The 13,490-nt window shown below is 38.2% G+C and overlaps 1 protein-coding gene across 1 annotated transcript in view; it reads left to right on the plus strand.

The window, feature by feature from the left end:
• The first annotated feature begins 5,399 nt into the window (after nucleotides 1–5,399).
• LOC310862819 (carbohydrate sulfotransferase 11-like) overlaps nucleotides 5,400–13,490 on the plus strand; it is a 56,876-nt gene continuing 48,785 nt past the window's right edge. The window contains exon 1 of the mRNA XM_083770921.1: nucleotides 5,400–5,465. Within this exon, the coding sequence (XP_083627047.1) occupies nucleotides 5,408–5,465 (58 nt within the window). The 5' untranslated portion in view covers nucleotides 5,400–5,407. The remainder of the gene's footprint in view (nucleotides 5,466–13,490) is intronic.

Genomic DNA, 13,490 nt, shown 5'->3' on the forward strand with positions numbered 1-13,490 from the left:
CCTTTACTGAACCCTGTGGTAGTAGAGGACCTGGCTAGATGTGTGCGCTTACTTTAGGAGAGAACTGTTCTCGGCTAATATGACTGGGGGTGGGTCCCGATTCCCCCCCCCATTAGCGATGCTAATTTGCCCAGTCAATCGTGTGTGTGTGTGTATGCGTCTTGCTCTCAGATCTCAGACATGCTTTTATTTGTTATTGTCAGTAGTTAGTAGTAAGAGAAGTAGCCTACAACACTATTACACTGGGTAAATACAGAATAGATATATTATATTTAAAATATCACTATTATCAAATGGCTCAATAAAGGAGAGGATGTTACACTATTCATTATACATGTCTTAAATTGATATTGAGCTTTTTTGTTAAACATTTGACCTCTTATTTAAGTTATTTTATACAATTTTGGAACCGAAATGGGAACTGTTAAGAACCGGAATCGATACCGGACTCCCAGAAATCCTAACGATACCCATCCCTAAATATGACCGCTAGGAACAACTTAGGAACTGAAAAATTATCTACTAAATGAATGTTCCAGACTATTGGGGGATTCAGTAGCAATGCAGTACAGGACAGATGCAGTTATGATTAGCCTGACGGATGCAACTAAGATTTAAAAAAATTAAATGATTCATTTCAATTATAGTATGTAATAACTGAGGCTGATATACTGCCAGCTGCACAGTACAATCCATATGAGCACTGATTCCCAACAGTGGGTCAGGATTTGTGGGTTGTGGACATTTCTTTGGGTCACGAATAAATACAGTAAGTACATTTAGTTTTTAATTGTTATAATTTCAAAACGAAAGGCTTTTTTTTTTCATGTATTAGAATGATCTTTCAGGATTTCATAAATAAAATAAAAATCAATTAAAAACAAATCACATTTTGAAAATAGCTGATCTACAAGCTCACAACTGCTACTTTCACTTTGGGTCCTAGGGAGACATCAAATTTCTCTTGAGCAAAACAATTAGGGAACCACTATACACAGCATCTCACACAATGGATGGAAGATGCACTTCAAGATGAGACTAACGGTGACAGCAATGATAACCTCTGCGTTGGCATGCAGTCACCATTAACCACAGCATCTCTATTGGGAAATGAAGATATTTAGACCACACCTCAAACAGGCGGGCGTGAGTCGAGTTTGTTGAACTGCTATTTTCACAATATTTATCTGTGGAACTGAGTCAAACAAAAGGCAATGCCTCAACTCCTACAATTACAAGTGCATGTCAGTGTGGGGGGTCTCCAGTTCAAATGATTATTTTGGGGGGGTCAGCCTGAAAAGGTTGAACACTGGTATAGGGTTAAGTGGTCAACACAAGTTCAAGTTTCCCAGGAATATTCCAACATTCCACAATTATGTTAACGGACTATATAGGCTCAGGCTGTATCTTTTTAATTTTGAACTTAATGTAGGCATGGTTGACATGGTAGGCTACCTTTAATATCCTCCTGAGATCTCTGCCGTTGTTCCTTTAATATCATCTATCTCTGCCATAGTGCCTTTAATATCCTCTTTATCACTGCTATATTGCCTTATTACCTTTATCTCTGCCATATTGCCTTTGTTATTACCCTGATCTGCTATATTGCGTCCAATGAAACACTAACCATCGGATGCAATTTCAATTAAGCAAAGCCTGAGTTTACTTTGACACACCCATCCTGTTCCACAATGACGTGTTAGTTTTACTGTACACATAGCTTATCAACACCGCCCCTAGTTTTACTGTACACATAGCTTATCAACACCGGCCTACTTGATCACTTTGAAATATTCCATGTGATCTGTCCACCAGATTTTTCTAATTAGCCTATACCTGATATTTGTAATTTTATGGTTGTACTAACATAATTACAACAACTCTTTCTTCACATTATGAAGAGTAGGCCTACCAACAGAAACATATAATGTTAGAATCTATAAAGATTATGGGTTATGTATTGTCATTTAATCGACATTTTGCACATCTATAGTGTGTGACTTCCCTTGATTCTAAAAACCTCAGAACATTCTGCCAGGTCATCATTACATTGTCAAGGATGATGTTTGCTTTGTCTTAAACGTAATGGGGATCAGCCAGAGTTCAACTGATGTGGTGGTTAAAACATGAACAAAGGCACAACCTGGTGGACAATTTGTGTACTGCCTAAAGCCACATTGTGGTATCACTGTTTTATGAAAGAATGAAGGTTTATAATGTGCCAGGCAATGCATTTATTTATGTATTTATTTATTGTGTGTGTGTGTGTGTGTGTGTGTGTGTGTGTGTGTGTGTGTGTGTGTGTGTGTGTGTGTGTGTGTGTGTGTGTGTGTGTGTGTGTGTGGTATTCACACTCCTTCATTTTTTCCACGTTTTGTTACAGCCTCATTTCAAAAGGGATGTGAAAGTGAAAAGCCTTTTCGAATATTTAATAGTTAATTTATAAAAAATAAACTGGAATGTACATAAGTATTCACGTAACATAAGTATTGATTTAGTACTTTGTTGAGGCACCTTTGCAGCAATTACAGCCTTAAGCCTTTTTGGGAATGATGCTACAAGCTTGGCACACTTGAATTTGGGGTATTTTTCCCATTCTTCTCTGCAGATCCTCTCAAGCTGTCAGGTTAGACTGGGAGTGTCGCTGCACAGCTAATTTCACGTCCTTCCAGAGATGCAATGTGGTTCAAGTCTGGGTTCTGGCTGGACCACACCTTCGTTATCTTAGCTGTGTGCTTGCTTGGGGTCCTGTCCTGTTGGAAGGTGAATCGTTGACCAAGTCTGAGGTCCTCAGCGCTCTGGAGCAGGTTTTCATCCAGGATGTCTCTGTACACTGCTCCATTCATCTTTCCCTCTATCATGACAAGTCTCCCAGTTCCTGCCGCTGAAAAACATCCCCACAGCATGATGCTGCCACCACCATGCTTCACCGTAGGGATGGTATTCGGCTATTCGCCAGGTGATGAGCAGTGCCTGGTTTCCTCCAGACGTGACGCTTGGCATTCAGGCTATTTTGCTTTAATCAGACCAGAGAATCTTGTTAATCATGGTCTGAGAGTCGTTTAGGGGCCTTTTGGCAAACAAACTCCAAGCGGGCTGTCATGTGCCTTTTACTGAGGAGAGGCTTCCGTCTGGCCACTCTACCATAAAGGCCTGATTGGTGGAGTGCTGCAGAGATGGTTGTCCCTGTGGAAGGTTCTCCTATTTCCTCAGAGTGACCATGGAGCTCTGTCAGAGTGATCATGGGGTTCTTGGACACCTCCCTGACCAAGGCCCTTCTCCCCTGATTGCTCAGTTTGGACAGGCGACCAGCTCTAGGTGGTTCTGAACTTCTTCCATTTACGAATGATAGAGGCTACTGTGCTCTCCGGGACCTTCAATGCTGCAGAACTTGTTTGGTACCCTTCCCCAGCTCTGTGCCGCGATACAATTCTGTCTCGGAGGTCTACAAACAATTCGTTTGACTTCATGGCTTGTTTTCTGCTTTGCCATGCACTGTGAGCTGTGGGGCCTTATGTAGACAGGTGTGTGCCTTTCCCAATAAAGTTCAATCAACTGAATTTGCCACAGTTGCACTCTAGTCAAGTTGTAGGAACATCTCAAGGACAATCAGTGAAAACAGGATGCATTTGATCTCAGTTTTGAGTGTCATATCAAAGAGTGTAAATACTTATGTACATGAGATTTCAGTTTTTTTATTTTTAATAAATTTGAGAAAAATGCTAGAAATAAAATTCCACTTTGTGATTATGGGCTATTGTGTGTAGAAAAAAATACTAATTTTATCCCTTTTGACATGAGGCTGTAACAAAACAAAATGTGGAAAAAGTGAAGGAGTGAATTATTTTTGGATGCACTGTAAAGGAGAGCATAATATGAGCTATATATCTATATATCCCATTATAATATAATATAATGTAATGTATATTTACTTTATTATCAATTTGATGATTTGATTGTACTGTGGAGCTAGCTATCAAATGTAGTAGACGGATCATGAGTGTTTTTGTGTTGTACTGTTGTGTTGGAATGTTGTATCTAAATGTATGTAATAATATGGAAGAAATGTTGTAATGATGACCCCAGGAAGAATAGCTGCTGTGACTCACAGTAAGTAAGTGAGACACACGTGTGTGTGTGTGTGTGTGTGTGTGTGTGTGTGTGTGTGTGTGTGTGTGTGTGTGTGTGTGTGTGTGTGTGTGTGTGTGTGTGTGTGTGTGTGCGTATTATGTGGTTTTGTTTATATCAGAAAACATGATTATGATTTATGTATTTATGTTACTGAGCATTGAGTTTGTTCCCCATCAAATTGGCCACTCAGTTCCACCTGTGGAAAGATAGGCTACAAATGTGTGGTGTTGAATCATAATGGGCAAGTGTGATACAGCTTGTTCAATTTAAGGGCAAGTTTGAGTGCAATATAGAGTAAAAGTCAATATATATGACGGCTGGGCCAGTAGGCCTAATGTTTAAGTTTGATTGAATGCTTTACATTTTGTTGAGGGGCACGGTGGCACAGTAGCACTGTCGCCTCACTCACAGTCACAGAAAATGTCACTGGGTTCGATTCCCGCTGTGAGTTCTGAGGGGTTTACTATCGTTACTACTAGGTTGGTACCCTAAAAAAAAGAACATGCAGTGATCCTGTTCCAACTTGGATTAGTGAAACTAAACATGCATAGCCATGGTTCACATGACGCTCGTACTTCATGACAGTCATGTTTACTAGTAGCCTACTACACAGTATTCCTTATCTCTCCATAGCCCCCTAATGCCCTTGCTGTTTCCTATATTCATCGGTAACATGACGAAAACCCATTTCTATTAATGTTATATAGGCCATCTTAGTTTTTTGCCAATTATTTGGGGACCCACAGGTTGAGAAGATAGGCCTAGACCAGATCTAGGTCTGACACTAGGGGGTGCTAAAAACCCATCATTACTGTCTAGGCTATGCACAAAATTTAAGGTTGTAAAGAGTTAACAACAAAAAACATTTGGAAATACAAGCCCCCCCCCCCCCCCCCCCCCCCCTTTCTTTCTTTTTTTCCCTTTTTTAACTGACTGCTGCTGGTTCATGGACCTATACACTGACAAACCAGTGTTAATTTAACTACGAGAGTGTACAAATGCAACCTTTCTTACCACTCTGACCCAGGGTTGTAGGCTACAGTCAGTCTATTTCTACATTGCGGACTGAGGATTGTAATTATTGTTTTATTTGTATTTCCGTTTGGGAGCTTCTTACCATGGACCAGACATGTAATGATAGGCTTTTAGAGTTGGACCAAAGGTCATCAGCCGTTCCAAGCAGAAACAGATTTTGACTGCTGCCATGTGGATTTAAATGTAGGATTTCTGAGCTTCTAGGATGAGGAGATCTAAAGTGACTCGGCTGGTTGTGTCCATGATGTGTGTGGGATGTTTGGTCACGATCATCTATTTCCACAGCGATGTGACAGCAGGTGAGTTCAAATAACAACTAATAGCCTACAACTTTAAATTTAAATTAATTAAAAAATAACACATTTGTTTTCTGTCATCTAGTAGGCTGAATTGCATCACAATAATAATGAGCTAGTTATACATATACGTATGTATATGTAATTTGTAAGTTGATTAGCGGTATACTGTGATTACTTTGCGCCTACGCACCGTCCCAGCCAACCCCGCCACTTTTGATACGTATGCACCATCCCAGCAAATTGTGCCTGATACGGCAGTGGTGCCAGATTACATACATGTATACACAGGAGCATTACCTTTAATCCTCCCAACACTAAAACATATCGTCATTACGTCACCATCGAAAACCAATTACACTCTGGCATTGGGTCCTTTATTCCACATATTTCTTACGTCATCATTGAGAGCTAGTTATACATATACACACCATGTAATCTGGTCCCAGCAAATCAGGCACAATTTGCTGGGACGGTGCATACGCATCAAAAGTGGCGGGTTGGCTGGGACGGTCCAGGGCGAAACTATTACTTGCGCGCTCTGCTTGCGCAAGTAATGATGGCAAATGGGTGTGTGTGTGTGTGTGTGTGTGTGTGTGTGAGTGTGTGCGTGTGCGTGCATGCGTGCGTGCACGTGAGCACATGCATGTGTGTTTTCTCTGCAACTGGAGGAAAGCAGGGGGAAGTAGTATATAGCTACATGCAGCATAATGGCTTCATTCAGCGTGCATGAGGCTTCCAGCTCATACTGTACTACCATGACAAACATACAGCTTCTCAAATTATAAGCTTGTAAATGACATTTAGGTTGTTGTGGTGTGATATACCCTGTCATGCACAGGGTATATAAATGATATAATGGTATATAAATATAAATATAAATGACATTTAGGTTGTTGTGGTGTGATATACCCTGTCATGCACAACTTGCACCGTACGATATGGGCTATAGCCCATGGTCCAAAATGATGAAAAACGAGGATAAAAAAAGAAATTCAAAAATTCAAAAAACGATGGGCTATAACCCATCGTTTTTTTCATTTTTTCATTTTTTTAAATCCTCAAAAATGATGAAAAACGGCGTGCTATAGTATGCCGTACGATATGGGCTATAGCCCATGGTCAAAAATGCTGAAAAACGAGGATTAAAAAAAATTATCAAAAATTTAAAAAACGATGGGCTATAACCCATCGTTTTTTTCATTTTTTCATTTTTTTCAAATCCTCAAAAATTATGAAAAACGGCGTGCTATAGTATGCCGTACGATATGGGCTATAGCCCATGGTCAAAAATGATGAAAAATGAGGATAATTTTTTTAATTAAAAAAACAATGGGCTATAACCCATCGTTTTTTAATTTTTTTTCAAATCCTCAAAAATGATGAAAAACGGTGTGCTACAGTATAGTATGCCGTACGATATGGGCTTTAGCCCATATCCTCGCAGTGTATGAGAATGGGTGTTGCGGAGGATGAGAGCATTCCTCTCATCCTCCGCAACACAATGCATTCTCTATGGCAATAGCACAAACTTTGGCATGCTAATAGTCCTACATACTTACACCTAGCAACCCCATTCTAGCCTACTTAGGTTCATCTTACGGTGGACATGTTTGCCTGAAAAGGAATCTTTGAAATGTTTCATAGTTTTAGAAATATAGTGCTTTCAAATTTGAGACATTTAACATGGGGCTCAATGGCAGCTCTATAGGCACGTCAAAAGTCACTTTCACCTAGAAACTCCATTCACACTTTTTATTATTCAGCTTACTGTGGAGACACATGCTGGAACTTTTTTTTATTTTTAAGTTTTGTAGTTTATGAGTTATTTAACTTAAACGCCCAATGCATTCTCTATGGCAATAGCACAAACTTTGGCATGCTATAGTCCTACATACTTACACCTAGCAACCCCATTCTAGCCTACTTAGGTTCATCTTACGGTGGACATGTTTGCCTGAAAAGGAATCTTTGAAATGTTTCATAGTTTTAGAAATATAGTGCTTTCAAATTTGAGACATTTAACATGGGGCTCAATGGCAGCTCTATAGGCACGTCAAAAGTCACTTTCACCTAGAAACTCCATTCACACTTTTTATTATTCAGCTTACTGTGGAGACACATGCTGGAACTTTTTTTTATTTTTATGTTTTGTAGTTTATGAGTTATTTAACTTAAACGCCCAATGCATTCTCTATGGCAATAGCACAAAATTTGGCATGCTACTAGTCCTACATACTTACACCTAGCAACCCCATTCTAGCCTACTTAGGTTCATCTTACGGTGGACATGTTTGCCTGAAAAGGAATCTTTGAAATGTTTCATAGTTTTAGAAATATAGTGCTTTCAAATTTGAGACATTTAACATGGGGCTCAATGGCAGCTCTATAGGCACGTCAAAAGTCACTTTCACCTAGAAACTTCATTCACACTTTTTATTATTCAGCTTACTGTGGAGACACATGCTGGAACTTTTCTTTATTTTTATGTTTTGTAGTTTATGAGTTATTTAACTTAAACGCCCAATGCATTTTCTATGGCAATAGCACAAAATTTGGCATGCTACTAGTCCTACATACTTACACCTAGCAACCCCATTCTAGCCTACTTAGGTTCATCTTACGGTGGACATGTTTGCCTGAAAAGGAATCTTTGAAATGTTTCATAGTTTTAGAAATATAGTGCTTTCAAATTTGAGACATTTAACATGGGGCTCAATGGCAGCTCTATAGGCACGTCAAAAGTCACTTTCACCTAGAAACTCCATTCACACTTTTTATTATTCAGCTTACTGTGGAGACACATGCTGGAACTTTTTTTTATTTTTATGTTTTGTAGTTTATGAGTTATTTAACTTAAACGCCCAATGCATTCTCTATGGCAATAGCACAAAATTTGGCATGCTACTAGTCCTACATACTTACACCTAGCAACCCCATTCTAGCCTACTTAGGTTCATCTTACGGTGGACATGTTTGCCTGAAAAGGAATCTTTGAAATGTTTCATAGTTTTAGAAATATAGTGCTTTCAAATTTGAGACATTTAACATGGGGCTCAATGGCAGCTCTATAGGCACGTCAAAAGTCACTTTCACCTAGAAACTTCATTCACACTTTTTATTATTCAGCTTACTGTGGAGACACATGCTGGAACTTTTCTTTATTTTTATGTTTTGTAGTTTATGAGTTATTTAACTTAAACGCCCAATGCATTCTGTATGGCAATAGCACAACATTTGGCATGCTACTAGTCCTACATACTTACACCTAGCAACCCCATTCTAGCCTACTTAGGTTCATCTTACGGTGGACATGTTTGCCTGAAAAGGAATCTTTGAAATGTTTCATAGTTTTAGAAATATAGTGCTTTCAAATTTGAGACATTTAACATGGGGCTCAATGGCAGCTCTATAGGCACGTCAAAAGTCACTTTCACCTAGAAACTCCATTCACACTTTTTATTATTCAGCTTACTGTGGAGACACATGCTGGAACTTTTTTTTATTTTTATGTTTTGTAGTTTATGAGTTATTTAACTTAAACGCCCAATGCATTCTCTATGGCAATAGCACAAAATTTGGCATGCTACTAGTCCTACATACTTACACCTAGCAACCCCATTCTAGCCTACTTAGGTTCATCTTACGGTGGACATGTTTGCCTGAAAAGGAATCTTTGAAATGTTTCATAGTTTTAGAAATATAGTGCTTTCAAATTTGAGACATTTAACATGGGGCTCAATGGCAGCTCTATAGGCACGTCAAAAGTCACTTTCACCTAGAAACTCTATTCACACTTTTTATTATTCAGCTTACTGTGGAGACACATGCTGGAACTTTTCTTTATTTTTATGTTTTGTAGTTTATGAGTTATTTAACTTAAACGCCCAATGCATTCTCTATGGCAATAGCACAAAATTTGGCATGCTACTAGTCCTACATACTTACACCTAGCAACCCCATTCTAGCCTACTTAGGTTCATCTTACGGTGGACATGTTTGCCTGAAAAGGAATCTTTGAAATGTTTCATAGTTTTAGAAATATAGTGCTTTCAAATTTGAGACATTTAACATGGGGCTCAATGGCAGCTCTATAGGCACGTCAAAAGTCACTTTCACCTAGAAACTCCATTCACACTTTTTATTATTCAGCTTACTGTGGAGACACATGCTGGAACTTTTTTTTATTTTTAGGTTTTGTAGTTTATGAGTTATTTAACTTAAACGCCCAATGCATTCTCTATGGCAATAGCACAAAATTTGGCATGCTACTAGTCCTACATACTTACACCTAGCAACCCCATTCTAGCCTACTTAGGTTCATCTTACGGTGGACATGTTTGCCTGAAAAGGAATCTTTGAAATGTTTCATAGTTTTAGAAATATAGTGCTTTCAAATTTGAGACATTTAACATGGGGCTCAATGGCAGCTCTATAGGCACGTCAAAAGTCACTTTCACCTAGAAACTCCATTCACACTTTTTATTATTCAGCTTACTGTGGAGACACATGCTGGAACTTTTTTTTATTTTTATGTTTTGTAGTTTATGAGTTATTTAACTTAAACGCCCAATGCATTCTCTATGGCAATAGCACAAAATTTGGCATGCTACTAGTCCTACATACTTACACCTAGCAACCCCATTCTAGCCTACTTAGGTTCATCTTACGGTGGACATGTTTGCCTGAAAAGGAATCTTTGAAATGTTTCATAGTTTTAGAAATATAGTGCTTTCAAATTTGAGACATTTAACATGGGGCTCAATGGCAGCTCTATAGGCACGTCAAAAGTCACTTTCACCTAGAAACTCCATTCACACTTTTTATTATTCAGCTTACTGTGGAGACACATGCTGGAACTTTTTTTTATTTTTATGTTTTGTAGTTTATGAGTTATTTAACTTAAACGCCCAATGCATTCTCTATGGCAATAGCACAAAATTTGGCATGCTACTAGTCCTACATACTTACACCTAGCAACCCCATTCTAGCCTACTTAGGTTCATCTTACGGTGGACATGTTTGCCTGAAAAGGAATCTTTGAAATGTTTCATAGTTTTAGAAATATAGTGCTTTCAAATTTGAGACATTTAACATGGGGCTCAATGGCAGCTCTATAGGCACGTCAAAAGTCACTTTCACCTAGAAACTCCATTCACACTTTTTATTATTCAGCTTACTGTGGAGACACATGCTGGAACTTTTTTTTATTTTTATGTTTTGTAGTTTATGAGTTATTTAACTTAAACGCCCAATGCATTCTCTATGGCAATAGCACAAAATTTGGCATGCTACTAGTCCTACATACTTACACCTAGCAACCCCATTCTAGCCTACTTAGGTTCATCTTACGGTGGACATGTTTGCCTGAAAAGGAATCTTTGAAATGTTTCATAGTTTTAGAAATATAGTGCTTTCAAATTTGAGACATTTAACATGGGGCTCAATGGCAGCTCTATAGGCACGTCAAAAGTCACTTTCACCTAGAAACTCCATTCACACTTTTTATTATTCAGCTTACTGTGGAGACACATGCTGGAACTTTTTTTTATTTTTATGTTTTGTAGTTTATGAGTTATTTAACTTAAACGCCCAATGCATTCTCTATGGCAATAGCACAAAATTTGGCATGCTACTAGTCCTACATACTTACACCTAGCAACCCCATTCTAGCCTACTTAGGTTCATCTTACGGTGGACATGTTTGCCTGAAAAGGAATCTTTGAAATGTTTCATAGTTTTAGAAATATAGTGCTTTCAAATTTGAGACATTTAACATGGGGCTCAATGGCAGCTCTATAGGCACGTCAAAAGTCACTTTCACCTAGAAACTTCATTCACACTTTTTATTATTCAGCTTACTGTGGAGACACATGCTGGAACTTTTCTTTATTTTTATGTTTTGTAGTTTATGAGTTATTTAACTTAAACGCCCAATGCATTCTGTATGGCAATAGCACAACATTTGGCATGCTACTAGTCCTACATACTTACACCTAGCAACCCCATTCTAGCCTACTTAGGTTCATCTTACGGTGGACATGTTTGCCTGAAAAGGAATCTTTGAAATGTTTCATAGTTTTAGAAATATAGTGCTTTCAAATTTGAGACATTTAACATGGGGCTCAATGGCAGCTCTATAGGCACGTCAAAAGTCACTTTCACCTAGAAACTCCATTCACACTTTTTATTATTCAGCTTACTGTGGAGACACATGCTGGAACTTTTTTTTATTTTTATGTTTTGTAGTTTATGAGTTATTTAACTTAAACGCCCAATGCATTCTCTATGGCAATAGCACAAAATTTGGCATGCTACTAGTCCTACATACTTACACCTAGCAACCCCATTCTAGCCTACTTAGGTTCATCTTACGGTGGACATGTTTGCCTGAAAAGGAATCTTTGAAATGTTTCATAGTTTTAGAAATATAGTGCTTTCAAATTTGAGACATTTAACATGGGGCTCAATGGCAGCTCTATAGGCACGTCAAAAGTCACTTTCACCTAGAAACTCTATTCACACTTTTTATTATTCAGCTTACTGTGGAGACACATGCTGGAACTTTTCTTTATTTTTATGTTTTGTAGTTTATGAGTTATTTAACTTAAACGCCCAATGCATTCTCTATGGCAATAGCACAAAATTTGGCATGCTACTAGTCCTACATACTTACACCTAGCAACCCCATTCTAGCCTACTTAGGTTCATCTTACGGTGGACATGTTTGCCTGAAAAGGAATCTTTGAAATGTTTCATAGTTTTAGAAATATAGTGCTTTCAAATTTGAGACATTTAACATGGGGCTCAATGGCAGCTCTATAGGCACGTCAAAAGTCACTTTCACCTAGAAACTCCATTCACACTTTTTATTATTCAGCTTACTGTGGAGACACATGCTGGAACTTTTTTTTATTTTTAGGTTTTGTAGTTTATGAGTTATTTAACTTAAACGCCCAATGCATTCTCTATGGCAATAGCACAAAATTTGGCATGCTACTAGTCCTACATACTTACACCTAGCAACCCCATTCTAGCCTACTTAGGTTCATCTTACGGTGGACATGTTTGCCTGAAAAGGAATCTTTGAAATGTTTCATAGTTTTAGAAATATAGTGCTTTCAAATTTGAGACATTTAACATGGGGCTCAATGGCAGCTCTATAGGCACGTCAAAAGTCACTTTCACCTAGAAACTCCATTCACACTTTTTATTATTCAGCTTACTGTGGAGACACATGCTGGAACTTTTTTTTATTTTTATGTTTTGTAGTTTATGAGTTATTTAACTTAAACGCCCAATGCATTCTCTATGGCAATAGCACAAAATTTGGCATGCTACTAGTCCTACATACTTACACCTAGCAACCCCATTCTAGCCTACTTAGGTTCATCTTACGGTGGACATGTTTGCCTGAAAAGGAATCTTTGAAATGTTTCATAGTTTTAGAAATATAGTGCTTTCAAATTTGAGACATTTAACATGGGGCTCAATGGCAGCTCTATAGGCACGTCAAAAGTCACTTTCACCTAGAAACTCCATTCACACTTTTTATTATTCAGCTTACTGTGGAGACACATGCTGGAACTTTTTTTTATTTTTATGTTTTGTAGTTTATGAGTTATTTAACTTAAACGCCCAATGCATTCTCTATGGCAATAGCACAAAATTTGGCATGCTACTAGTCCTACATACTTACACCTAGCAACCCCATTCTAGCCTACTTAGGTTCATCTTACGGTGGACATGTTTGCCTGAAAAGGAATCTTTGAAATGTTTCATAGTTTTAGAAATATAGTGCTTTCAAATTTGAGACATTTAACATGGGGCTCAATGGCAGCTCTATAGGCACGTCAAAAGTCACTTTCACCTAGAAACTCCATTCACACTTTTTATTATTCAGCTTACTGTGGAGACACATGCTGGAACTTTTTTTTATTTTTATGTTTTGTAGTTTATGAGTTATTTAACTTAAACGCCCAATGCATTCTCTATGGCAATAGCACAAAATTTGGCATGCTACTAGTC

This window comes from Protomyctophum parallelum (assembly GCF_964188405.1).
Source record: "Protomyctophum parallelum genome assembly, chromosome: 8".
NCBI lineage: Eukaryota > Metazoa > Chordata > Actinopteri > Myctophiformes > Myctophidae > Protomyctophum > Protomyctophum parallelum.